The sequence below is a fragment of the Malus sylvestris genome, chromosome 12 (genome assembly GCF_916048215.2).
Source record: "Malus sylvestris chromosome 12, drMalSylv7.2, whole genome shotgun sequence".
NCBI lineage: Eukaryota > Viridiplantae > Streptophyta > Magnoliopsida > Rosales > Rosaceae > Malus > Malus sylvestris.
This window is the reverse complement of record NC_062271.1, coordinates 27,682,898-27,710,014: the sequence shown is the minus strand read 5'-3', so window position 1 is coordinate 27,710,014 and position 27,117 is coordinate 27,682,898. Positions and strand designations below refer to the sequence as shown.

Here is a 27,117-nt window from a genome sequence, read left to right as displayed (position 1 = left end):
TTCTTAAAAAAAAAGAAATCCGACCCAAAAAAATTATCTAATCATTCAGTAACCAAAATCGAAAAATTCTTGAAAAAGTTTGGTACAGGTGTTGGGATCATAGATCAGTAATATCGAACCGAATTTTATGATTATATAATTTAAATTTTAAATATATAACATATAAGATTATAAATTATTATAGTCGTCGGATTGATTGAGATTTAATCTCAACCGCTCAATTAAATTCAACTCTGTCTCTCTCTCTCTCGACCTCACCTCAGTCCTCCTTTCTCTCTCCCGACTCAACGACTCCGCCCATTATCGATCTAAATTCAAGACAATGAATCGTTTCATCTAATTTCACTCTAATGTTGGAAAAACCAAAAACACCAAGAGAGCGTAAACTTGGCAACCAATCTAATTTGGAAATCCCATGAGGATTTTCTTAGCAGTGTAAACCGCAGGGACCATTTTAGCATTCAAGCCAAAATATAAATAACGAAAATATTGAATTCGACAGAAAAATTCAAAGAGTACTCGGTTTAAACTAATCTCATGTGATTATGAAAAAGAAAAAACACATCTCATCGTTTTTGTTCACATGGATCAAATAGCTAAATGAGAGATTAAGAAATCAGCAACATTCAACATTTAGCAGTATCTCTTTCCTCTAACACTTCTACAGCTAAAAAATAACGAAGAAAAAAATGGAGCACTTGACGCCGAAGCTTTTCTCCAGAACTCTTCGGTGCTTCCCTTCCTACAGTTCGTCCTGAAAACACAAAGCACAAGGCGCATCAATCAGTAAACAGACTAGTTGTATGGTTGGTAAACCGAAAAAGGAAGAAAACCTACATGTTTCTCAGCCTCCTCGGCGCTCTCTTCAGTTGAGTCTGGTTTAGATTCGGCGTCAGAGTCATCTTCCGCATCATCGGCGTCAGCATCATCTTCTTCCTCGGCCTGAATAACACAGAGAAGCGGTTAGGGACCGCAGAAAAAGATGATGGCTAATAAATTCTCAGGTGTAAGTTTTGTATGCTTACATCAGAATCAACTGGGTCTTTTGCTTCCTGGCAAAAGGATTAAGGTAACAAGTTAATAAGAACGAAAAGCACAAGATTAATAATAGTGTGAATAATTTTGGACTACGTGAATAAACATTAGAGGGAAAAGAGTAGTACCTCCTCCTGCAGTTTCTCTGCTTCCTCGAATGCTGCCTTCTCAGCCTGAGATTGCACGAAACTCAATCAGACATGTTAAAAGAATACTGTTAGAAATAGCTACGGAAAAAGGTATGCTAGATGACATACATCTTTTTGTTTTCCCCACGTTTCGTCAGCCAGCTGCTTTGCATACTCCGGGTCTTCAGCGATCAAGATATTGTCAAACAGGGTTCCAGATTTCACCTAGGACATTCCACATCTTGCTTATCGGACTTTGATTACTGAGGGAACTAAAATAGAAAACTGGAGGAAAGGTAACAGACAATATTACCTGCCACAATTCGATTCCGACATACTTCAAGTTGGGGTAAACATACAGCTCAGGGTCATCCTTGAACTTTGGGTTGTCAATGAGTGGTGCCTTCCACTTTCCCTTGAAGTTGGGGTTCTTGATTTTCTGCATAGTGGGGGACAAAAATTATGACAGAGCACTTAAAAGTTACCTTTCAAGATATTATTCAAACCTGAATTCCACAAACCTTTGGCTTCCATTCACCCTTGTATTCGGGGTTGGGAATGGTTGGGGCAGTCCATTCACCATCTTCCTCATCATCCCAATCTTCCGGCTGAAACACCAAATCACGTTAGTGAGCAACAGAAATACTCTTCCGTGCATGTGTAGTATTTTGCAAACCCAAGTCAAATCATTACCTTCTTGGCTTCGGGATCTACTATCTCCTTGGGAATGTCATCATAACCCTACAAACAGACAATGAGAGTCAGCATGCTTGTATATTAAGTAGTTAAAAAGAATAAGCATAGATGATTTGTATATAACATGCGTGACTACCTCTGGCTTAGTATCTTCGGGGTCAGGAATGTATTCTTTGTCATCCCAATCTTCAGGCTGTCGATATTAGATGGTTAGTTAATCACCACTTCAGTTATGAATAGTTTACTGACATCTCAAGAGTTCAATTATAGATACATACTTTCTTGGCCTCGGGATCCTTGATTTTCTTTGGAGGCAGAAGATCCCAATCACTGTAGAGGCTGCCAGTTTGTTTCTCTACATTGTCAATAAGGATGCTGTAGGTAGCATCTGGGCGGAGGATAAAGGTATAAACATGAGTAAGCTGATCAGTCTCACAAGGGACATCCTTCTTGATCAAGTTATTTGTGTTATTGTAGTTAAGAATTGCGTGAACTTTCTTGGTGCTGTATCCACAGATATCTGGCCCAAACATGATACTGAAAACCATAAAAGTTTATATACCATGTCAGAAATTATTAAATGAGGTAAACAGATTGACGCAAAGATAACAAAACAGTCAGATCAAATGGGAATATCACTTGCCTGTATGGGGTATCACCGCCAAATTTCTTCTGATCAACATCACCGCTGAGTAACTTGATGTAGCCACCACCACAGTCAAGCTTCTGCTCATGTTTCACGGAAAATTGGAACACTAGTGTCTTGTCCTTGTTGCTGAATTCAGGGAACTCAGCTGAAATGGCATAAAACCTATAATCCTCACTTGTTTGGATGCCTGTACCAAGATGTTAAAGTAATCGAAACTGGTCATCAGGACGATCTTCACAATATAAAAAATCAAGCAAGGAACACAGTAAAAAATCTGCGGATAACATAAATACAAGAGACAGAATTGGTTATGAACAGATACCTTTGTCATTAGCATCTCCATTCCATTTGCCAGAGGTGTAGTTCCATTCTCCAGCAAGGCTCTCATCACTCTTCCAGTCAGATTTAACCCATCGTTTATCCCATCCGTCTTTTAGTATTTGACAAATAGCACAAGAAACACGAGAAAACAGAATCAGAACAATAGAACAACAAAAAAGATCACTGGAAACAGTAAAAAGTAAAGAACCGGAGAAGTCAACATGTTAAATGTACAAGAGAAGTAAGCTTCTTCACTTTTTAAAGACCCTTTTAATACTACTTGACCTACACATGATACCATTTGACATTCTACGCCTGCCCCACTTTGACTACTACTGTATCAGGCAAAAATTTATGCCTTTTCGAGCTCCTACCAATCAAACTCTGTCAAGATTGCAACATCACTAATAATTGACAAGTTCAACAGCAGAAAGAAACGAGTCTCGAGCCAACCAATGGATATAGCAACAAAAGAATATCAATTAACGGAACGGATGAGGTTTAGCTTTAATTCTGTTCAAAATCATTTACGAGCTTAACAACCTGTGACACTACAGATTGAAAACAGAGAATGCAACATCTTTGAACTGAAATTGGACTGGAAACCTTACAATTATTGATTTTTTTTCTTCTATTCAACACCATTTATCGATTCTAACAAAACCCTAAACCCTATTTTTTGTAATTTACAAACACTTCACTGATCACATTTATCATATACACACACAGATACTTCAATACCCAAAGTTTTCGATTGGAAAACATAACCGAAACCACAAATCAAGCTGAAAATTCAAACTTTAATCAAATTTCTGGCAGATCCAATTGAAAACCGTCAATTAAACTCACACAAACAGTATTCATAAAACATTAACCACCAACACAATCAGATCGAGTCGCAGACTCATAACCAACACCGATCCTCCAGAAATGACATCTGATTCAACTCAATTACCGCACACAAAACCTCTAAAACCCTAATCAATAGAAAATGCAACCAAAAACTGACGACATCAAATAATCCGTACACCTATAGATACAGAGTGAGAGACAGAGAGAGAGAGAGATGTATGTATACCTTCGAAGCGTTCTTCGAAGAAAACCTTGGCGGAGGCGATGGCGAGGAGAGAGAGAAGGACCAGGGACAGCAAGCTCGAGTTGTTTCGAACCCTAAACGCCATCGTTTTCCGCACTGAGAGAGTCTGCAGCTACAGAGACTGATGAGGAAGCTCGATCCCTGCAGGGCTGTTATATACAACAATCGGTTTTCACAGCAGTGGTTTTTATCTTGGGGTAAGAGTCCTCGCTGGAAGACGCGACCAATAGAAACTCGCCACGTCGTTTCGTCTTGTCATTGGCGTGAGGTGGCGGGATCTTATTGGTCCCTCACTGAAGTTTGCGCTGCAGCAACTGGGTGCGCCACGTGGGTTGGAGGAATCGAGTGGGAATTTACGGAAATGCCTTAGTTTGGTAACTTTGTAAAGAGTAAATGTAGCAATGGTCCATCAACTTTAACTCAATTGGAGCAATGATCCTTCAACTAAAAATTCATTACCATTGGTCTTCTAACTCATCGAAACGTGCTGCTATAGTCCCTCAACTCAAAATTCATTACCAATGGTCCCTCAACTTTAATTTAATTGGAGAAATGGTCCCTCAACTTCAACTCAATTGGAGAAATGGTCCCTCAACTTTAACCCAATTGTAGCAATGGTCCTTCCAACATAACTCATTTTGACAAAATTTTGACAAAGTTGACAAAAATGACCATAGCTACACATTTTGATGAGTTAAGGGACCAATGATAATAGATTTTTAGTTGAGCGACCAATGATAATGAATTTTTAGTTGATGAACCATTGCTCTAATTTAATTAAAGTTGAGGACCATTACTACAATTTACTCATTTGTAAAAGGTCTGTGAGGAATGTTAATGACACTATCTTTAAATTTAATTAAATGAAATGTGGCCCACTAAAAAAAGAAAAATTCAATGTGCCACACACACGGTCCTATACATTAAGTATTATAATATAAGTAGTTGGAAATTTTATTTTTTATATATCCAACCATTTGTGTTATGACACTTAAGATTCGTTTGGTGGGCTGAATGAGATTGAGCTTTAAGGATAAGATTGGATTGGCAAAGATTGATTAGGCTTTGTAAACAAGACTTGTAACCCGTGTATAATATTGGTTAGATAACATACACTATTGTGAATTAATAACCTGTCATGTCCAGTCCTGTCATTCTGACATCTCTATTTTAATTGATAACAACTTATCTCAATCGGGCCAGCAAACATACCCTTAATGTACTGAGCCATGTCCCATCATGCTGAAAAATCTCTTATTTAGAAACATCTTAATACTTAATAGGAGGAGACTAGGATTGGGTTAAACAAATCACAAATTATGATTAAACTTTTGTATTGTTTGACAATGTCTTTGGACTATCCAAATTTATTAATATCGTACAACATCGTAATTTGACAAAATCAAAGTCTGACGTTTCCGCAATGGAATATTCAAGCCTGGATCAGAATTCATTGAATTTGTATTTGTATGTAACATTTCTCCAAGTTATTGTGTTAGAATATGAATTAATATAGCCACGGTTTGCAGTTTGAAATGTTGAATTGTTTCTTAAAAGGAAATTATTATAGTTAGTTCATTGTAAAATTTGTAAAACTCAACATATCTTAAATGCGATTGATATTCAAATAAGCTAGCGTAAACAACTATCGAAAATAAAAAGTATTATGAAATATAAAGAAAAATAAATGGATGATTTGTCTTAAAGCTAACTTTGAGATTGGGTGAGAGAGGGACGATAAAGAGAAATAAGAGTTCAAGTGTATGAAAACTGTGTGTTCACTGTTCACCCCCGATCTTGTATCTTTATTTCATGATGAACTTTCTTGCCTACAAGTAACACAAAACCCAAATCCTAGTAGGAATTCTATATTAAGTTTATACAATCACATTCCTAAATAAACACACTAATTACAACAATCTAATTTTTATAAATTGAAGAAAAAGTAAGTAGCTTCGTTTTTTAACTCCATCCTCATGAAAAAGATAAGAAAAACTTTTCACCAAAAAAAGAAAAGAAAAGAAAAGCTCAACATATGGATTGTTCAAACTTGACTACTGTTATACCTTAGCTCTAATAATGTGTGCTGCTTAATTGTTTGTGCGTCTTTTGTCCGCTATAAATTACTTTTTCTTTTATATAAGTAGTATTAAGATAGCGGGAAATTTGAGCTTGAAATATCAAATGTAAAAGTGAATTCTCTTAATCGACTGAACTATGATTGCTTTTGTAGTTTACCCACTTTAGGCTTGAAGGTTTATCTAATGAACTTATTACTTTTGATTTAAAAAAGAAAGCTTTCCCATATGGATATTACTAAAAATAGTGGGATTGTGACCTTGCTAAGGACAAAAACATAGAAAAAGGCACATAGCTCCAAACCATAAGATAAACTTGTTGCAGGCTTAAATATATGAATTTTCATAGTGGGACGGCACTCATTGTGTTCTGCTGTGCAATTCTTTGGATGCTTGGATTGGAAGTCACTCAAGGCTCGTTTGACTTTAATGATAGGAAATGGTCAGAGACTTAGCCTTCTTACATGATTTGCATTTGTGCTTATCATGGTTATTGCTTTTGAATTGATCTACTTTTGTTTTCAAGTAACCTAACTGACGTTTTCGGCCAAAAATTAACGTTGTTCGTGTTACTTCTTTTTTCAACATTGAAAGAGGTTGCCAGTTGGTCGTATTACTTCTCTTTTTCACTGTTGAAAGAAGTCGGCAAATGGTTGTGTTATCTCTCTTTTCAACGTTGAAAAAGGTGATCATCAGTTTAGATTCCTAGTTAATAAAAAATTTAGCCTTTGTATGGAAGTTACTTCTTGGTCCATCAACCTTAATTAAAACTAGTTAGAGTTGGCCATGACCTAATATTGATTGGCCCATCCTTAAACATGGAATGTGAGCGCTTAGTCCGGAAAATTACTTCCTCTTATCATCTTGAATGTCTAATTAATAATTTTAACACATCGTTACGTAAAAAAGCAAAAACATTTGATAACACATGAAAAGGCCGAATATCACCACCATGACACTTAAAATGTAGCTAAGTTTCTCTCCTCTCAACACTCAAAGTCAAAACCTGATAATGTTAAAAGGGCGACCTAAGCCAACAGGTTCTCCGCTTTGCGAGAATCGCACACCAGAGGGTGGGGGTGACGTATTTCGTACGCAGCTTCACCCTTGCTTTGCAAGGAGACTATTTCATAACTCGAACCGTGATCTTTCAATCACAAAAGAGCAACCTTTCTCGTATAGACTAAAGTAGTTAAAATATTACTTTGACAAAAGAAAAAAAATTGATAAATATGATTGTGGATACATATATATATATATATATATATATTGATACGCAACAAAGAGTAACATGGACATACGTAGTTCTAGTAAAATTGGGAATTAGAGTGAAAAGCTCCGTCTTTATTAACACATATACCGCGGTTAACTTGATTTGCAACTCCATTTTCAAAGCCATTTGAAGAGGAGGCCTCCATGAGCTGCAAAGAAAGGAGCAAACACCAAGGACTCAACTGCCATGAGCTTGATCAGAATATTGAGCGAAGGACCTGAAGTGTCCTTGAGCGGATCTCCGATCGTATCGCCTATGACGGCCGCCTTGTGGGGCTCCGAACCCTTGGGACCTAGTGACTTAGCATGTTCTGAAGCGCCGGCCTGCAGGTATAACATAGCGGGTTATTAGAACGTGCACGAGTGGTTTTGGGTTGGATGCTCGCATTCTAACAACAACTGAAGCTCAATCGAGCGCAAAAGCGTGCTTACCTCTATGTATTTCTTTGCATTATCCCATGCGCCTCCAGTGTTGGAAGCAGAAATGGCAATCTGTGGAGGAAAACAAAGGGAGACGCGTCTTAGCAAATGCCGGTAAATCCAACTGAAGGATGTGAGAAATTCAAAATCTACAGCACGAGAAAGGTTTACTTTACCTGCACACCGGAAACAAGTGAACCAGCAAGAATCCCGGCAAGAGTTTCAACTCCAAAGAAGGTGCCGGCAATGAGTGGTGTAAGCATGACCAAAGCGCCTGGCGGGATCATCTCCTTGAGGGAAGCATCTGTGGAAATCTTGACGCACGTTGCGTAATCTGGCTTTGCTGTTCCTTCCATGAGCCCCGGAATTGTGTTGAATTGCCTGCGAACCTCTTCGACCATTTTAAGCGCTGCACTTCCCACACTCTTCATTGTCATGGCAGAAAACCAGTAGGGAAGCATAGCTCCCACAAGCAGGCCAATGAAGACTTTCGGCGTCAACACATCAACAGTCTCTATTCCGGCTCTGCTGACATAGGCACCGAACAAAGCAAGAGAAACAAGAGCAGCCGATCCAATAGCAAAACCCTGAGACATACAAGAAAACATGTCAAAATCGAAATAAGGAATACAAATCACCATGCTTTCAGAATGCCTCTCGAGAATGCGCCTAGTTTGTTTTACCTTGCCAATAGCAGCAGTTGTGTTTCCAGCAGCATCTAAAGCATCTGTTCTTTCGCGTATCTCATGGCTCATCCCGGCCATCTCTGCGATCCCACCAGCATTGTCACTTATTGGGCCATAAGCATCAATTGCAAGACCTGTGGAGATAGTGCTCAGCATTCCCAAAGCAGCCACAGCAATTCCATACATGGCAGCCAAACTAAAGCTAACGTAGATAGCAAACGCAATGGCGAACACAGGAATGATGACTGATTTGTAACCGAGAGCCAGCCCGAAAATCACATTCGTTGCAGCACCAGTCCTGCAAGAATCCGCCACATCCTGTACCGGACTGCAAATCAAACATATTAGTCAGCGTAAGGGTTTTGATGAACAGAAATATTTCTAGTGTTGTATTAATCACAACTAATAGGAAATTAATCGGATCACCTGTAAGCATTGCTAGTGTAATACTCTGTAGTGTATCCGATAACAAGGCCAGCCCACAAGCCAATTGCTACACAAAAGAAGAGGTACCTGCAGCACGTAATTCAAATTAACGATTAATTAGTAAATGGATACGTGTTATGACATGAGTGAATTGATAAGACCGTGATGGTGTAATAGTCACAACGAAGAATTACTTGGGAAGAACAGAAGTTGAGGATATAAAGAGGCATACCAGTTCTTGACAGCCTTATTGGTTCCAAAGCTGAAGAGAGTGAACTCTGATGGCAAAGCTACAAAAGTGACCACGGCGATCCCAACAGTCATTAAGACGGTTGAGATAACGAGTTGTCGTTTCAAAGCGGGTTCGATCTCACTGACTTTCTTGATCTCAAACAGATCTGTTGCGAAAAGGGTTGTTATCAAACAAACCACAATCCCCATTGAGCTTATGATCAAGGGATACGACATAGCGGTGTAGTCATGACCGATGCCAAAGGATGATATGGATGCAACAAACAATGCTGCACAAGATGACTCGGCATAAGATCCGAACAGGTCAGATCCCATCCCGGCAATGTCTCCTACGTTGTCACCCACATTGTCTGCAATAACCTGAAAAAGAAACACAAAATTAAAAGCGCTCACACAACTAAAAAGCGCTTCTGACTACGTTTAACAAAAAAACGTACAACTAATTCTCAAAAGGCCAAATGTGATGCTCTGTATTTGGGAAAATCTAAAACAAATGAGCAGAAAAACATTGTACAAAAGGGAGATGTAGCAAATTACAGCAGGGTTTCGTGGATCATCTTCGGGGATATTTCGTTCAACTTTCCCAACAAGGTCAGCACCAACATCAGCTGCTTTCGTGTATATGCCTCCCCCGACTCTTCCAAAGAGTGCCATTGAAGAACCTCCAAGTCCATAACCAGTAATTGACTCGTACAGTCCTTCCCAGTCATCCCCATAATACAGCTTAAATAGGTTTATGGACGCATACAGCACTAAAAGTCCATTGGCAGCAAGAAGGAACCCCATCACAGCACCCGAGCGAAAAGCGGTGATGAAAGCCTTCCCAACACCCCTCCTTGCTTCTAGGGTTGTTCTGGCATTGGCATATGTTGCGATCTTCATCCCAAGAAATCCAGAGAGAACAGATGTAAAAGCACCGAGCAAGAAGGCAACGGTACTGAAGAAGGCGTTGGCTAGTGCCGGCTTGCACATGTTGCCTGTGTTATATGTGCAGGGTTCACTTTTGGTGCTGAAACCCTTCACTGAGCCAAGGAAGAGGAAGATGATGGCGCTAAAAACGCCAACGAAGATGCTGAGGTATTTGTATTGGGTAAAGAGAAAAGAGGTCGCCCCTAGAAACATTATACGAATCAAAAGTTAGATTTCAAATTTACTGTCACAAAAGTGCAGCAACATAGTTCTCATTCTTTTCAAGTTTGATCCGTGATCGGTACAACAGATGCTATTGCGAGGAAATCTTCCGCGACGAAGATTAAAAAGGTACCAAGTACTAAATTTTCATTATTTTCAGGGTGTGATCACAGATCACTACAACTGAATGATGCTTTGGTGACGAAAACTTCCGCCACAAAATAAAAAAGGGAAGCAAGAACATAGCTTTTTATTCTTTTCAGGCAGTGATGAGTATACAACAAAACGAAAAACACAGGATTAAATTTTCAGCAAACACATTAAAAGGGTAGTAAAAGCATATTTTGTGTTTTTCATTCTTTTCTGGGTGTGATCTGATATACACTACAACAAAATGATGCTTTAACGACGAAACCTTCAGCGAGGATTCTTATTGCTTAAAGAACAGACATATTGTATTAGGATGCAGCTTATACTGGTATGAAATGGTAAAAAAAATGTAAAACAACTACAAGAACGAGAGAGAGAGAGAGAGAGAGAGAGAGAGAGAGAGAGAGAGAGAGATCACCAATGGAAATGGCATGCTGGATCTCAGCACACTTGATGGTAACCTCAAGAGAGTTAACACCCTCTTCTTCTTCTCCAATGAGCTTGTCCTTGTACCCATTTCGCTCACCATGCCCACCAGAGACCTTCACCCTTGACACCAAAAACCACTGCAGCAAAGCAAAACCAAGCCCCACAACCGCAGCCAAGGGAATCACAATCTGTGTCAGTCCCTCACTCAGCAAACCCATCTTCCAAAATCTCACACACAACAATTGCTTCCTTCAATAATTTTCTTGGTATATCTGAGATATTTATATGGCAAAGGAAAGAAAAATGCTTGGTGGGTATGAACTGCAGCCTCTTATAATCTTAATAATATATTACAACTGCATTATCCAAATCCAAACGATATCCTAGTGGGTTTGGATCATATCCGCTTGTTAAATTTCTTTGAATTCTCGAGCGCACATCTAAACCGTTAAGGTTCTCAATATCTGGTGTACTCTAAAATTATCGTTGCACTGCCTGGGGATTGGAATCTGTAAAGCTATAAAGCTTGCTGGTTTGAAAGGCAGGTGGGAATTGGGGGAAGATTCTTGCATGTACCTTGGACTAACACAACTGGTTGGTTTGATTATTTGGTATAAGTTTTGTCATATGCTCAGAGTTGTCTTGGTCCCTAGGGACACCTTTTTCTCGTTGATGGATAGAGTTGGCCAAATCAGCACCAGCTCAATAATTACTTGATGTAAATCACAAAATTCACGTTTATGCAAATCGCTGTCTTACTAAAACATAAGATTTTCTATTTATAGAGCACGTCAAACAAAAGTCTTTGAGGCGAAGGATGATTGAAACGAATTTTGTTTTAAAATGTTAAAAGTTACTTTTGGTAATTCATAGTTAACATAGCAAAGTTAAATGGCTTTATATGTAGTAGCACCACCTCCAAATTTAATAAAATTAACCTCCAAAATGGCTTTATACTACCTTAGAAAGCAAGCAACCACGACCTCCGATATTGTGTTAAATATTATCTTCTCATTATACTAATGTAACTTGCACCTTTATATGAACCCCAACCACGCCTTTACGGTTTTGTTTCTGGAAACTCAGACGAGAACTTCTCAGTGGGTCACCCATCCTAGGATTGCTCTCGCGTGAACTCGCTTAACTTCGGAGTTTCGATGGAACACGAAGCCAGTGAGCTCCCAAAAGGCCTCGTGCTAGGTAGAGATATGAATATACATATAAAGCTTACATGATCTACTTCCTTGGGCGATGTGGGGTGTTACAAAACATTTCAATTAGGTTATGAAAAATCACAGTTGGTGTTGTACCAAACAAAGTCTAAAGGAAGAAGGATTACTTACCAATTTTTTTATGGAAGCTTTATAATCTCTGCACGCAATTGATTTTAATGCACAATGTGATGCTAACTTGAATACCAAATAAATTCAAATTACAGTAAAGAAACATTTATATATACAACAAAAGGATAACTTGGAAAAAGTCTATATCAAGTCTCATTTTATTAAACGACTAGTCTTCGACAAAACGATACTTTGAACTACTCTAACGTATAGAAAAAGTTAAACTTAAGTGCAAAAAGCGATATTGTACTCTTATCAATTGACTTAATTCGCGTCTACAAATTTAATGGTGGCTGGTGGGAGAAGAATTCTTGATTGTATTCTACAAAACCAACGCGTTTACCGCACTTGAGCCTCGAAAGTCTTTGCTTTACAAATTATTAAAACAAAAATTGAATATAATATATGCAACCAAGATCAGTCTGCCACGCATTTGATCCCTTTCACTCTTACAAGTTAAAATTAAGAATAGTAGCTCAACTACAAAAACATTCTAAAACCTACTAATTTAGACTAATCTGAAACTTAATAAGCACTCTACCCCTTGTTTAGTAGAATATTGCTAACGATGTGGAAACGGTAATATGTATATGTGTGTATATATATATATATATATATTTTGTTTTTTAAAGGAACTAGCTGGTAGCTTTACCACGACAGTCCACCTTTTTAGGGATCGGAAAGACTCGCAGAAGCATTTTAGTCTTCTTATTGCCACCATGTGTGATTCAATAATGCCAGAAATCAAACTTAGGACGTGCTGGGTGAAATACGAGCCTAAAATTCGTTCTCAACCACAGAGCACTTCTATGGTTATTGTGGAAACAATCATATAAAATGGTTAATCTTTCAGCTACAGGATTCAATGAATTAATGATTGGAAAAAGAAAAAAACAGATCGTAAACTTCTTGGAAAATGGTATTTTCAAAGTTGAATTTCTTTGTTTCCAAAGCACTACCGAGAGATGTTTTCTAGTGTGTGAGGAACACAACAAGGTATACTAAATGTAATAATATAATTAGCTGAAATACTTGAAATAAACATTCATTCAATTATATTATGACACCCGGTATACTGGGTCGTGTTTTCGGCACATTGAAAAATTTCTCCATATTATGGTTCTATATTGCTCTAAAATCTATAATTTTAACCACACAGATTAATTCTAAATGAAAAGGACATCATAGTTTATCGAATTGGTCAATGCAAGCGTTTGTTTTCCCTCTAATGTTTCGAGCGGAGAAACTTACCTTCAACCGGATGCCACTGTAAAGTGGTAACTCTTGCACAGGAGTTGTTCTATCTTGTGAGGGAGCTTATTGGACGTCAATGTGTATTGAAGAAGTCTTTGGAGTTGGCCCAAATGATGAGAGAGACAGAATCAAGTAACAAGTTAGGATTATGATCCGTTGGAGGGTTCGTTTTCCCACATTAACAAAAACAAAAGGAAGTGAGAGCATTGTGGAAAGGGATCGTCTCAGATCCCATCCACAAAATCCACCTAATCACCTAATCCAGACTCTTAAAATTTGATCAAACGGTTAAAGTTATTATAACTTTTAAAGGGACTCTTGTTTGTAGCCGTTGGATCAAATTTCAAGGGTCCGGATTGATTGATTGGGTGGATTTGGTAGAAGGGATCCGGAGTGGATCCCTTTCCTTACGCAAAGAGAGAAAAGGCAGAGTCGTACCAAATATGCAAGGAAGAGAAGTTTAACAACTTAAACAGAAGCAGAATTGCAAAGTCAAATCATATGAGAGATATTTGAGAAGAAATGGTACAACAGATTTTCCTTGTAAATTGTTACTTACAAAAGTTCATGACTTTTGATTTGAATCCCAAATCCATTCTCCACGTATGATCGAACAAAGGAGCAAACGGCGAGGTAGGAGAAAGCTGCACTGGCAACTGCAGACCTCGGTAAGCTTGCCTTCGGCATCAAACCTAAAACCATTTTTCGCAGACAATAGCAAGTAGCCATGTTGAAGCGGGAAATATTTGCAAAGGGAAAAGTCTCGAAATTTACAGTTCCCTTCGCATCGAATCAAGTTGGCATACATTTCTCCTTTTATGCATGAAACCTAACCATGATTGGGAGATCTTCTCGAACCCAGGCTTTGAACACAGAACCATTGAACTTAACTAGTGCTGCAACGCCTGGCTGGCCCAAGAAGGTACAGGTGCCCGAAACATTACTGGAAGACCAGTAACAGGGTGCTCAAGAGACAAGCTCTCCGCATGAAGTTCATGGCCGTCATAAGTTGTGCCTTTCCACTCATACACACCCTCATACTTGACATCCCCTCTTATGGAAATTCCAAGATACTGGCAATGCAAGCGAATTTGATGTGTTCGTCCACTCCTAGGACGGGCTCTTACTAAAATCTCATCCTTCTTTGCGTCTCCATCTATTACAGCTTTCTCTTCAACCACTACAACATTCGCTTCATCTTTCTTAAACTCAGATGGCTCTCTGTAGCTCCCTTGTCCATTTATTGATAAAATTTCAAACGCTGTTTCCATGTCTCTCACCATTGACCCACCTGGAAGTGTCCGCCCTACGTCTGAAGCAGCATACACTCGCCATGCCCCAAACTTAGACCGACCATGACCTGACTTGAGGGTGATTCTTTCCCATTTCGGAGCTGAACCAACACAGCGTGCAATGTATGTTTTGGAAACTTTGTGATCTGTAAATGCCTTTACAAGCTTGGCCGCTACTTTGTGAGACTTGGTTATTATCATCAATCCACTAGTGTCGCGATCAAGTCGATTTGCAAGATGGAGCTCTGGCTGCTTTGTTCGGGTCTCTGCAACTGATAAGTTGAACTCAAAAGCTAAATCAGTGTTCAAGAAAGAGCAACAAAAATCAACTTTTTCCCAAGAAGCACTTTTCTGTCCATTATGGGGTTTAAGACCGTCCATAGTGGTTTATGTGAGTTCGATTCTTGTTTATGAACATTGTCGTTGAACTGGTGCGAGTTTAATAGTTCTGATCGACTATTTTATAGAATCAAACTCACGAGAGCCATATATTACACTTAACAATCGGGCTCACTCTTACTGGCTCAAATTTTCCGACTCGCTATGTGATCACAGGAATCAAACTCAAAATTTCTGGCCCATTGCACTTAACAATCGAGCTCTCTCTTATCGACTTAAGTTTTCTGACTCGCTATGTGATCACAGGAATCAAACTCAAAATTTCCGGCCCATTGCAAGTGGTCAGTATTCCCATATCTAATGAACTAGAAAGCTTTTCCTAAATTAGATTATGGCTTTTCGAATAAGCAGAAGTTGTTTCCAATTGGCTTGGAGAATCTACAATAAAACTAAGCCCTGATCCCAATTAACTTCCATTGATTACATGGATTTTAAACTAATTAGGATTGAAGAATTGGAATATTTCAAACTGGCAATCATCAGAAGCACATTTCAAAATAAGGAAAGGTCATGTTCGTCATAGTGCTGAGAAAAGCACTTCTAAGCCAACATAACGAGAAAAGCACTTGCTTGAAAACAAGAAGCAGACCAGAAAAAAGAAGAGTTAATCTGACTCACCTGACTCGGCCGAGTCACAGAGAAGCTGAGGGACCGATTCCAACACGGACTCACAGTAAACACCCTGAGGCTTGTTAACCACAATGAGCCACTCGTCCTCGTAGACGACGTCGTTTCTCGAGAGGGAGAAGAGGCCGGATTTGGAAGAGGCGGACATGGCTCTCGCTAGCTCTATGTGCTTTGAGATGGCGGGAAGAGGCGGGGAGAGGGGCACGGGGTAGTTCCCTGGGGTTTGCAGCGCAGCTTGGGAACTGGGATTTGCGGCGTCGTGTTGGGCTGACATGGTGGCTCGGCGGCGGCTGAGAAAGACGTAGGCTTTGGGGGCGTACAATACCATGGCGGGTTGGGGAGAGAGGAGAGGACGAGGGAAGGGCATTTTCGTCAACAAAAGGTAACAATATTTTCAAAACGGCATCGTTTCAACTTTTAATTCGACTCGAGCAGCTCCTGTGAAAACCCTCAATTGGAGTTTCTGTTAAACCCCAAAAACTCAAAACATCAGAAAAGATGTCATCTTTCATACTCAGAAGGAGAGCAAGTAGTAGTGGATCCTGCCAGCTTCTCTGCCCAAACCCAGAAGCCAAAAGCGGCTTTTTCCCCAATCTGCTTTTCTCTACTCTGTCTGAATCCCAACCCGGAAATCTAAATCAACCCTTAAACCCTCAAAATGTACTGCATCCAATTGGAAAACATAGGATTCTGGATTCTGGGTTCTCTTCATTTTCTCCCAATACCTCAAAAACCCCATCCGGATCCCTCCAAAATCTCACCTTTTCGAGTAGTATCTTCGTTTCGGGCTCCAAGCCTCTTGCTTTAAGCTCTGGAAATGCTGCTTCAGGGAAAAATATCAGTGGGTGTGGTGTATTGGGGCTGCCAACGGTGAAAAGTTTGTATTCGGGTTGCGGCAGGTTCGGGTTGGTTTGCTTGTTTGGTACTCAGGCTGCTGTGGAGCCGTCGACGTGTGACGGGCTGACGGTTGATCGAATCATTGCTAGTGAGTGGCCGATTCTGGATGAGGATGAGAGTGATTGGAAGAGTCATGCTGCTGCAATCGCACAGTCCATTCATCTTATTAAGAAACGTTTGCAGGTACAATTTGAAATGCGATCATTTTATCATGTTTTTCTGCTAATTAATGAGTTTTATTTAGAAGCATAGTTTTGTTTGCTTATGTTACGGTTCAATCCTTTGGTTTGGTCGCTACTCTGTTTTTTTATTGGAGCGAATTTGATAAGGCTCATAGAACCGTTTTGGCATAAAAAACTTAAAAGTGCTTCTGGCTCGTAGAAGCACCTTCTGGAGCTAGGTGCTTCAGGAAGCACTTCCAAGTGCCTTTTGAGGAAGCAAGTGGTTTCATTAAAATTTCAACGTGTTTCTTGTAACCAAAGAGCTTATTAGTAGAAGCGCTTCCTAGAGAAGCACTCCCAAACAGCCCGTATGTTGTGTTCCTTTGATAAATGCTGAATCAAACTGCCCTTAAGTTTAGTTCCTAGGTTGTATGACATATTTCGGCTTAATTTTGAAGTTCATACATGTCTTCTGTTAGTCTGAGACTCTGAAGTATAACTATTGTTAGTAAATGCTGAATGAATTTCTGTTTTGGATTGTATACGACCGTTTCTGCTTAAATTTTAAGTATATGTTTTCGGTTTATGGTGGCAGTGGAAGAAGCTGCTGGTTAGGTTGGATATGTTATCAGCGGAGGTGAATAAGCCAGACCTGTGGAATGATCCTGTACACGCAGGGAAGATAAGCTGCGAGCATGGGTCTCTTTTGGGTAAAATGAAAGAAGTGCAGGCATTTGAGCGGGAATTGCTTGAGCATGTAGACATGGTAAAGCTTGCCCGTGAAGAGAATGACTCAGAGCTGGAATCGGTGGGCCTTCAATACTTCTCATAGGCATGTTATTTCATGGCTTGTGCCGCCTTGAATAATTAGCACCGAGTTGATGTTTTATTCACTGGTTATAATAGATTTAATGTATGATGGTCTCTGCTATCTGAACTTATGCTTCGAACTATTTAATTAGTTTGTTGTGTATGCCAAATAGTGAAAAGTTCATACTAGTATCTATTTTTCAATGACTAGGAAAAATATACATATAACATTAATTGTTAATGGAGAACGTAGAATCAATGCAATAACACTATACAGTCTACGTAGATGCAAAGAAGGATGGTCAGATGTTGAATCATAACATGAAGTTTAATTCTTTCTTTAAAGTAATAAGGTACTCGAGAACAGCATGCATTGTGCTTTTTAGTTAGTTATACGGATTCCCATATGCAGGAATCCATGAACGCTTTGCTTAATATGAGAAGAACTTCAAAGGAGAAAGAGATTGAAGCTTTGTTAGCTGGGGAGCAGGATCCTTGCTCGTGTTACATTGAGGTCCGTTTCATATATGAATCGTGCTTTCTGCATCAACAGTTCCTATATTTTTTTATTCATGTATTGGCACATAGTTGTTGATATTTTCTACTTATTATATAGATGCTATCATGGTGAAAAATACCGTAGTTGTAATTGATCTATGCCTAGCAGAGCCTTAGATAGTTTTGTCCAATGTAGGTTCAAGCAGGAGCTGGGGGTACAGAGAGCAATGACTGGGCAGCAATGGTCATGCAGATGTATAAAATGTGGGCTCAACGACGTGGATATAACATGACTGTGGTGGATGAAATGCCCGGTGAGATTGCGGGAATCAAGGTTCATCTTCTTATCCACCGATCCTTCTATTCGTGAATGGATCTAAACAACATCTGTAGCAATAATTTGCACAGTAAAGTAAATGAAATTAGCCTATCCCAAGCATGTGGAAATCCACCATCCCACCCTGATTATATTGCAGTAAAGCCCTAAACTGAAGATCATGCTAGTTTTCTAACTTCAGATCAACCTTTCTTGTAGCGGGCAACAATCAAAGTTGATGGTGGGTATGCTTTTGGATATGCCAAAGCAGAAGTAGGAGTGCATAGGTTGGTACGGATCTCACCTTTTGACAGTAACAAGCGCAGACACACTTCATTTGCTGCTGTTGCTGTGACTCCAATCCTGGGAGATGCATCTGAGCATGTACAAATTAATGAATCTGATCTGCGCATTGAGCGATTTCGTTCTGGGGGAGCTGGAGGCCAGCATGCTAATACAACTGATAGTGCTGTGAGGATTGTTCACGTTCCTACAGGAATTACTGCTACTTGTCAGAATGAGAGGTGTTCAACACATTTTTCACTTAATATTTTTGGAACTAAGAATCGTCAACTATCATCCTAATCAAGGAGTTTATTTTTTCTTCAATGTACAGATCACAACATCAGAATAAGGCTTCAGCAATGGCGGTTATTCAGTCACGAGTAGACCAGCTTGAGATGGCACGCCAGAATAAGATGAATGCACAGTATTCACAATCTCTTACAGACATAACCTGGGGTAGCCAGATTCGCAGCTACGTACTCCAGGTATGCTCTAGCACTAGCCGCACACAACTCTTCTCCCCATCACCAATAACGTTAAGAACCTAAGTCAGACTAACTTCCATTCTTACTTTTGATGCAGCCATACCGGATGGTGAAAGATCTTCGGACAAACTATGAAGTCTCAGATCCTGATTCTGTCCTTGAGGGAGATCTAGATGGCTTCATCCTGAGCTATTTATCAGCGTGCTTGGATAAAGACGAAGATGACAACTAAAACGAGTTTTGACATTTCGAGTACAGTCCTGCGTATCTTTGCCTAGGCTGAATCTGTGCTGCATGTCCAGACATCAAACTTCCTGTATTTGACAGGCAAATCAACCAGCTGCGACGACGATCCATACAAAAACAACAAGAATTAGGGAGTGTATGGCATTTGTATATTCAGTGAAAGGGTAGAATGGAAATTACATTACACTATTCTTTGATATCAAAAGTTTCAGCAATAATCTGACTTTGTAATGCAGTAATAGATTGATCAGCTGGTTTCAGTGGTAAAAGTTAATATATTGGATAATCTCTTTTTTTATGGTCCATCTGTTTTATAGGAAGCGTTTCTTTTTTAAGGAAAACTAATGAAAATGACTTGAAAACATTGAGTTTTAACAATAAGGACAAAATAAAGGTTAAAGTGAATAGCATCAGGATTGATTTTTTAGTGTAAAAATGTGGTTGTTCACTTTAACGTGGTTTTTCGTTAAAGTGAACAGGACTGGAAGCTTTTCATTGAAGTTTCCTTTTTTTTTTTAACCGCCTCTATCTGTGAGATTTCTGTTCAAATTTCGTTCAAAAATTGCATATGAAGCTCTCGTGCATGGTTTAAAAATGTCATTTTATAGGTATTTTCCTTATCCGTGAGTTTTAATGACGGCACCATTGACGCTCTCATTAAAGATCATCAATCAGCTCAAAGCCAATGTAATTCTCTCTCTGAAAGTTATGATTTTTTTAGCAGAAATTGTATGTTTTGTTTATGAATTGTGAATTGTAATGGTGATGGTTTTAATGGGTATTTGCAGGAAGAGCTTAAGAACACGACCATTAAAATGGGGGAGCAGAGCAAAGTTCTCAACACTCCCGGGGCCGAAAAGCAGACAAAAAGAGAGCTTTTTGATGCACTAAGGCCATCTCCAACCGAAGGGTCCAGAGGGCCAGAGGGCTGAAAATAGCCCTAAAACCGTCTCCAACCGAGGGCTAGGCCAAAGGGCTCTGGAATCTACGAGGGCCCCACGGGATCGGAGAGGGCTGGAGGGCTGGAGGGCTGGCTATTTTTTTTTTTAATGTTTCCTATTGCTGTCGGTTAAAACCGATAGCATTAAAGAGTTTTTTTTTTTTAATAGTTCTACTATTAGTGTCGGTTATAACCGACACTAATAGTTTGAAATGTTTTTTAATGTAACGGCTAGCTGAGTCAGCTAGCCGTTGCAACTAGCCGTTGGTTTTTTTATTTTATTTATTTATTTATTTATTTATTTTAAACATTTTTTTCTTCTATAAATATGGTGAAGTTCTTTCAATTCTTCACTTCATTTGCAATATTTCCTTCTTCAATATTTTTCAATATTTCCTTCAATATATTTCCTTCAATATTTCCTTCAATATTTCCTTCAATATATTTTCTAATATTTCCTTCATCTATAATATTTGTTTCAATTTTTCAATATTTATTTCAATATATTTTCCAATATTTCCTTCATCTATAATATTTGTTTCAATATTTCCTTCATCTATAATATTTCTTCATTTCATTTGCAATATTTCCTTCATTTTTTTTCAAAAAAAATGGCCTCATCTGCAATGAAAGGTAGGGCTTGGACTCGAAAAGAAGATGAAGCTCTTTGTAAGGCTTATAGATGGATCTCAGAAGATAGTGTGAGGGGGATTTCTCAAACAAGTGAAGGTGTTTGGACTCGTGTGTCCAAAAAATACTTAGAGTTCTACGAAGGCACCATTCCACCGAATACCCGAAACCACGAAAGTTGTTCTTCAAGATGGAAGAAACATCTTCATCCAAGTTTGAATAAATGGCATCAAGCACTATTAGCAGCAGCAAGTAGACATGAAAGCGGCGCCAATTACTATGACGAAGTTAGTGTTTTTACAGTTTATTTTAAATGTTTAATTATATTACATTAATTTCGTGAATTAATTTCCTAAAATTTTTTTAATTATATTTTCTAGGTACACCAAGCGGAGGAATTGTATATGGAGGGCAGCTCAAAACCCTTTCAGTTTCACGGTTGTTGGGAAATTTGTAAAGGGTGGGTATTATTTGAAGATCCACCTCAACATAGAGTGGATTCTTTGGAAGCTGCATCCCCATCTGTAGATATGAATGAAGATGGATCTCCTACCATTCAACAAACAAGGGTAGAAAATCCGACTCCGTCCGAAATTTCTTTACCTAGGGCTATGAGACGAAACAAGGCCCGAAGGTTGAGGGAAAATGGCAAGGCAAATGCTGATTACGCCGCTTAACATGAAGTGGCGGCCTCATTTCGATTACTGGCGGAGCAAAATGCCCGTGAGGCGGAAGAAAGGAAGTGTAGACATGAAGAGCGAGCCAAACAAATACGAGAAGAAATGGATGATAAGAATATGGAAATGAACACTTCGAATTACACTCCAATGAGTAAGGCCTATTTTGATAGGAAAAAAAATGAAATTATGGCTCGGCGGCAATTGTTTACCTCTGACTATACTCCTACAATGGCGGATGATGAAGATGATATTGATTATGGATATTAAATTTAAGTCGTTGTAATTTTTAAATTTAAGTTAATGTTGTTTTTAAATTTAATTTGTAGTGTTTAAATATAAGTTGTTGTTTTTAAATTTAAGTTGTTGTAGTTTTTAAATTTAAATAATAAATTATGTTTGGCCCTATGGCCCTGACACACCCCGTCCCGAAGGAAGGCATGCTGGCCGTCACGTGAGAGTGACGTAACCAGCATGCCTTCCTTCGGGACGGGGTGTGTCAGTTGGTATCAGAGCATGGTTGCAATCTTGGACATCTTGAGAAGTTTATAGTGAATTCTGTCAGAACTACACCGCCTCGTAGCAAACCACGTAGTTAGAGGAACTTAGTCTCCTTGATTTAGCGGGTTGGGGGAAACTATTCTTATGGTGATTCAGTATATTAGAAAAATGGACATTTTAAGACGGGTTATGAGTTGAATTTGAATCACCTTATGAAATGATGAACCTGAGGGAGCGAAGTAACGGTTTAACCATTTGGTAAAGATGTTTCAGATTATGCAAGTCAAAGGAATCTTCCTTCTGACAGGGGGTCGAGACGATTACCTGGTTTTGGGTATGAATTTGTATCCTGGTGGAAACAGGATTATTAATTGTTGTCACAAGAGGAATCAGCTGATTTAAAATTGTTTAAGGACTTGTTTAAGGAAAAGTTTATCCCTCCGACATTTATCGATGGTAATAAGCAAGAGTTTGCAAATGTGAATCAAGGAAGGTGATGATCGAGGGATATTATAGAAAGTTTTCAGACTTGCCTCGTTCTATCCAGATATTGTTGTTAATTTGGTGGAGGTGTTATGTTGTTTTAAGCTGGGTGGCAAAAAGGGAAGTGGTATTTTGGGTGACCACTATCCATTATACTTCTTACCAGGAATATACGAGATGTTGTTGAGCCTTGAGGACTCTGAGAACATGATCAACGAGAGTAAAGAGGAATAAGAAAAGAATGGGAATTAAAAGAAGACAATAAAGTTAATGATTCGTCATATCAAGAATATCGAAGGATTCAGAGCTTCGAAAGAAGTGAAGCTAGAGTTAATTCTTCCAGCTGAGGTTTTAATGTCGCTGGTCAGAGTAAAAGTGATGGATATACTGGTAATCCCAGATATTTAAGACAAGGTGTCTCGAGTAAAGGAAATGTACCTTGTACAGCAGGTACAAAATTAACACTTTGGGAAGTGTGAAATTAATGAATGTGTTTATGTGAACAGAGGGGACACAGAATTGTGAATCGTCCCTAGAATCAGTTGTACTCAACAATTTTCCATGATATCATAGTGTCGATTCAGCAGAGTTATGGATTTAGTAGTTTGGTCGGATTGACCGTGAGTACAGAGATATTTGACGAGTGTATGTATTTTGCATTGAGTGACAAAATAGTAATGTTATATCTTTGTGAGTGGTTGCCTACTTATCGAGACAACGATGATTTATCAGTATTGCGGGCTGCAGACCGTAATATTAATAACTCATTCGTGGATTCGTTAAGCAAGCAAACCGGTAGGTTATTTTATGTTAATGTTGTACTTAGTTAGAATGTTCAGTATTAATAAAGTATGTATTGTGTCGGTTAAATTATTTCCATTAGAGTGGTTGGTTATAATTGTGACTAAATGGATTGTTACGGGAAACCAGTCACTTTCCATCGATCTGGATGACCAGAGATTACTTTTGTAAGTATGCAAAGTGAAGTGAGTTCAGCCATTATTTATGCTGTGAAAGCAAAGAGATTGTTTTGAAAGGCTGTCAAAAATACTTAGCTCATGTGGTGCTAAATGATGTTGTTTGGAGTAGTGTGAATAATGTCGAAGAGTTAGACTTTTCTTGATGTCTTCTCTGAAAGTATACCTGGATTGTCTTCAGGCAGAGGTATGAGGTTCATTATTGATTTGTTGCCAGGTATAAATTTATGTTAAAGATTGGTTCATGATGAGTTAAGGGAATTGGAAATTCAGTTGAGAGAATTGGTTGATAAAAGTTTTATTCAACCTAGTACAACACTTTTGAGGAGCCCCAGTTTGTTGGTGAGGAAGAAAATGGATCTTGAGACTGTTCATTGATTATAGACAATGGAGTCGGGTAACGATTGAGAACCGTTATCCATGGTGATGTACTGATGTTTATTTAACCAGCTCAGAAGTAATTGCGAAGATTCAAAGATTGAATTGAGGTCTGGTTATTACCAATTAAAGATTATGAGCGACGTTGTTCTTAAGATTGTTTTATGAACTATGGTGATGCTATATGGATACTCATGCTGTTTTATGAGTTATTGGATGAAGTATTCCAATAATGCCTTGATAAATTGATATCAATTCCATTGAAGATATTCTGGCATATTCTGAGCCAGAGCAGAGTATGTAAACGTATTAAGTCAATGAAGCAAAGATTGAGAGAACGTTAGTTGTATGCTAAGTTTAGCAAAAGCTAAAGTTAAATGGATCAAGTGGCATTCTAAAATTTGTTATGTCTACTTAAGGTATTCAAGTGAATCCTTAAAGGATAGCAGAAATTGAGAATTTGGAACAACCACGAGTCGTAATTGAGATTTGGAATTTCTTAGCTTACCAGGCTATTTTGGATGGTTGTGAAAGAATTTTTAGTCATTGCTTTGTCATTAACGAGACTGATGAGAAAAGAGGTTATGTATGAGTGGGAAGGAATTGTAAGCAAATGATTCAACAACTGAAGTATTTCCTCACTCATGCACGTATTTTAATATTCCCAGAAGATAGCGATAATTATCGGTATATGGTGATGTTACATTAAATGTTCTTGGATATGTACTAATGCAAATGTTAGGGTGATTGCATACGTTTCACGACAAATGGAATCTCATGAGATGAATTACCCTACTAGTGATTTGGAAGTCACGATTACCATCCTTGCTGTGAAGTTATGGAGACATTATATTTTAGTGAGAATGCAAGATTTTACAAATCAAAAAAGTCTTCAATATCCATTACTTGGAAGGAATTTGATATGAGGCAGCGAAAGTGAATTGTATTGCTTAATGAACATGATTGTACGATCAGGGTGATCGTAAAGTTTGTTCTAGCTGAAGCACTTGGTGAGAAGACTACAGTAAGATTAATATCTGGCACGTTTGCCAAGAGTATCATATTGTGGACCTCTGGAAGTTATGGATTTAAAATCTGAGTGGCAGATCTTCCGGATCGAACTACGTAGTGACGTATTTTATATAAGTTAAATATTCTATCGATATGAATTCTGAGGTTGGATTTGATTACTATTCTAGGCGGCGATCGTCGTGACGCCTTGATGTGTGGTGCTAGGGAGTTGTTGGATGAACTCCAGGTGAGTGGGCAGTTTTGTTTTCCGTATACATATATACTTGCCGTTTTCCCAGAAATTGAAAATGCATGAAATTATGCTTTAAATGAAAATGTATAAAAGTATATGAGATATATTAGTTGAAATGCCATGCATAGAAGTATGCGAAAAGTATATAGAATTATACGAAAAATATGAATTGAGATGCTATGCATAAAAGTATATGAAAAGTATATAGAAATGTGAATCGAATTGCCATGCATGAAATGATATGAAAAGCATGAATTGAGATATGATGCATATGAATGAATGGTGCGGCGGACGCACAGGTGAATATCAGGTGAGTATTTAATTACTGTTATGATGATGTTGATGTATATTGAGCTCAAATCCTGCACCATAGTTTAGTGCTTATAGTATTCACCGCATCGCACGCTCGCCTTGGATCCAAGTAGATGCTAGTCGTACAGACCACCGGGGGTGGTTCCGACATGCCAGTCGTACAGACCGTTAGAGGGGTTCCGACTGGTAGGTGACCTTAGATTATGTGCACAGATGATTGATGAGAGAAGCACTAGAGCGTAACTTGTGTGCAGAAGGCCGTACAGGTCACAGAGGTGACTCCGGCAGAGTGAGAGTGATAGATTTTGAGCTCTAGGTTCAACCGTACAGGGCTATTAGAGGGCCTCCGGTTGATTACTTCTTGCACCTGATATAATTACTGTTGATGCATTCATACTTAACTGATGAATTCCGATATGGCATGGCATATTAGTACTGAAAAATGTGGAGTAATGAATTGAAGTATTGAGAATATATATGTATAATTATATTTTACATTTCTGGGAAAGTATACATGTTTTACAGAGAGGGGTTACAACGTTTTGAGAAATGTTTGGATTTGGAAAAGATTGGTTTTACTGACCCACTCAATTTTGTTTTTCGCCCCTCCAGGTTCTTGATAGCAGAGTTTTGGTGGCCACGAGGAATCCAACGGTATTCTGACAGAATTCACAAAATTAGGTCTCACCTTTGGGTGTTTCATCTTAGAAATTGTATATTTAAAGCTTCCGTACTGTGTAAATGGTTACGTCACTCTCACGTGACGGCCAGCATGCCTTCCTTCGGGACGGGGTGTGTCAGCCCTTTGGCCCTCGGTTGGAGACGGTTTTTTGTGACAGGGCTAAAACGAGCCCTTTGGCCCTGTGGCCCTCGGTTGGAGACGGAGGCAAATATGGCCCTGTACTATTCATTAAAATATTAATATCTTGGGGAATCTTGGAGGGCCAGAGGGCTCAAATGAGCCATCTGGCCAGCCTTCGGTTGGAGATGGCCTAAGGCAGGAGCTTGAAACCCAAGTGCTCGAAAAGGTCTCTAAGTCTGTTTGGGAGTTGATTTTGGACAACAATGGGTTTGGAAAGGAAATCAGCAGAACTGTTGAAAGGGTTTTCTGTCAATTGAGCGGCTGCGAACCGCCTCTTTTTCCTCCTCCAGCAGATGCCAAAGAAAATGTCAATGCCGATATCAGTGCCAATACTAGTGCCAATGCCAATGTTAATCTGATTACTGATGTCAATGGCAATGTCAACGCTAATGCCAATGCTAATGGCAATGCCAAGGAGAAAGGAAAAGAGAAAGGAAAAGCGAAAGGGAAGGAAACGGCAACACGTGATTCACATGAGAAAGAGAAGTTTAGTATCACTTAATAATTGATAATTTGACAAGGATTTATTCTTGTATAATCGATCTTTCTATGGATTTTAGGATTCAGTGGCGTTATTAATGCATACAACCGACCCTTTGTAGTGCGATAATGCTAATTGGTTGTTGTTGTTGTTGCAATTTTTTGTGGATTCGGATAACTTGTATGATCAGTGGATGTCGAAGTTTTTACACTCGGATTAAATTGGATTAA

At 38.9% G+C, this 27,117-nt stretch overlaps 4 protein-coding genes and 1 pseudogene across 5 annotated transcripts; 2 read left to right on the top strand and 3 right to left on the bottom strand.

Annotated features, from left to right (window-relative positions):
• Positions 1–523: 523 nt before the first annotated feature.
• On the bottom strand, positions 524–4,078 carry LOC126594150 (calreticulin-like). Its single transcript, XM_050260365.1, has 13 exons — positions 3,908–4,078; positions 2,831–2,938; positions 2,503–2,695; positions 2,138–2,396; positions 1,996–2,052; positions 1,857–1,904; positions 1,685–1,771; positions 1,477–1,602; positions 1,293–1,388; positions 1,164–1,208; positions 1,026–1,052; positions 838–942; positions 524–754 (listed from the first exon to the last, which is right to left on the bottom strand). Exons 1-13 carry the CDS (start codon positions 4,008–4,010, stop codon positions 743–745), a joined length of 1,266 nt encoding a protein of 421 aa, XP_050116322.1. The 5' UTR covers positions 4,011–4,078; the 3' UTR covers positions 524–742.
• A 3,073-nt stretch (positions 4,079–7,151) lies between these two features.
• Positions 7,152–11,262, bottom strand: LOC126594147 (pyrophosphate-energized vacuolar membrane proton pump 1-like). The gene is made up of 8 exons (XM_050260361.1): positions 10,759–11,262; positions 9,597–10,171; positions 9,040–9,419; positions 8,808–8,894; positions 8,379–8,709; positions 7,872–8,282; positions 7,708–7,767; positions 7,152–7,599 (listed from the first exon to the last, which is right to left on the bottom strand). Exons 1-8 carry the CDS (start codon positions 10,985–10,987, stop codon positions 7,393–7,395), a joined length of 2,280 nt encoding a protein of 759 aa, XP_050116318.1. The 5' UTR covers positions 10,988–11,262; the 3' UTR covers positions 7,152–7,392.
• Positions 11,263–13,850: 2,588 nt separating this feature from the next.
• On the bottom strand, positions 13,851–16,051 carry LOC126594152 (RNA pseudouridine synthase 1-like). Of its 2 annotated transcripts, none has more exons than XM_050260366.1 (2): positions 15,676–16,051; positions 13,851–14,930 (listed from the first exon to the last, which is right to left on the bottom strand). In XM_050260366.1, the coding sequence occupies exons 1-2, from the start codon at positions 16,049–16,051 to the stop codon at positions 14,257–14,259; spliced, it is 1,050 nt and encodes a 349-aa protein (XP_050116323.1). In that variant the 3' UTR covers positions 13,851–14,256. The 2 variants fall into 2 exon arrangements, with proteins under 2 accessions (XP_050116323.1, XP_050116324.1); XM_050260367.1 differs by having other exon boundaries at positions 13,851–14,924.
• A 131-nt stretch (positions 16,052–16,182) lies between these two features.
• Positions 16,183–19,680, top strand: LOC126594149 (peptide chain release factor PrfB2, chloroplastic). Its single transcript, XM_050260364.1, has 7 exons — positions 16,183–16,764; positions 17,338–17,550; positions 17,965–18,066; positions 18,247–18,384; positions 18,586–18,890; positions 18,983–19,136; positions 19,234–19,680. The coding sequence occupies exons 1-7, from the start codon at positions 16,183–16,185 to the stop codon at positions 19,366–19,368; spliced, it is 1,629 nt and encodes a 542-aa protein (XP_050116321.1). The 3' UTR covers positions 19,369–19,680.
• LOC126592324 (uncharacterized) lies at positions 19,521–26,908 on the top strand (annotated as a pseudogene).
• The last annotated feature ends 209 nt before the right edge of the window (positions 26,909–27,117 follow it).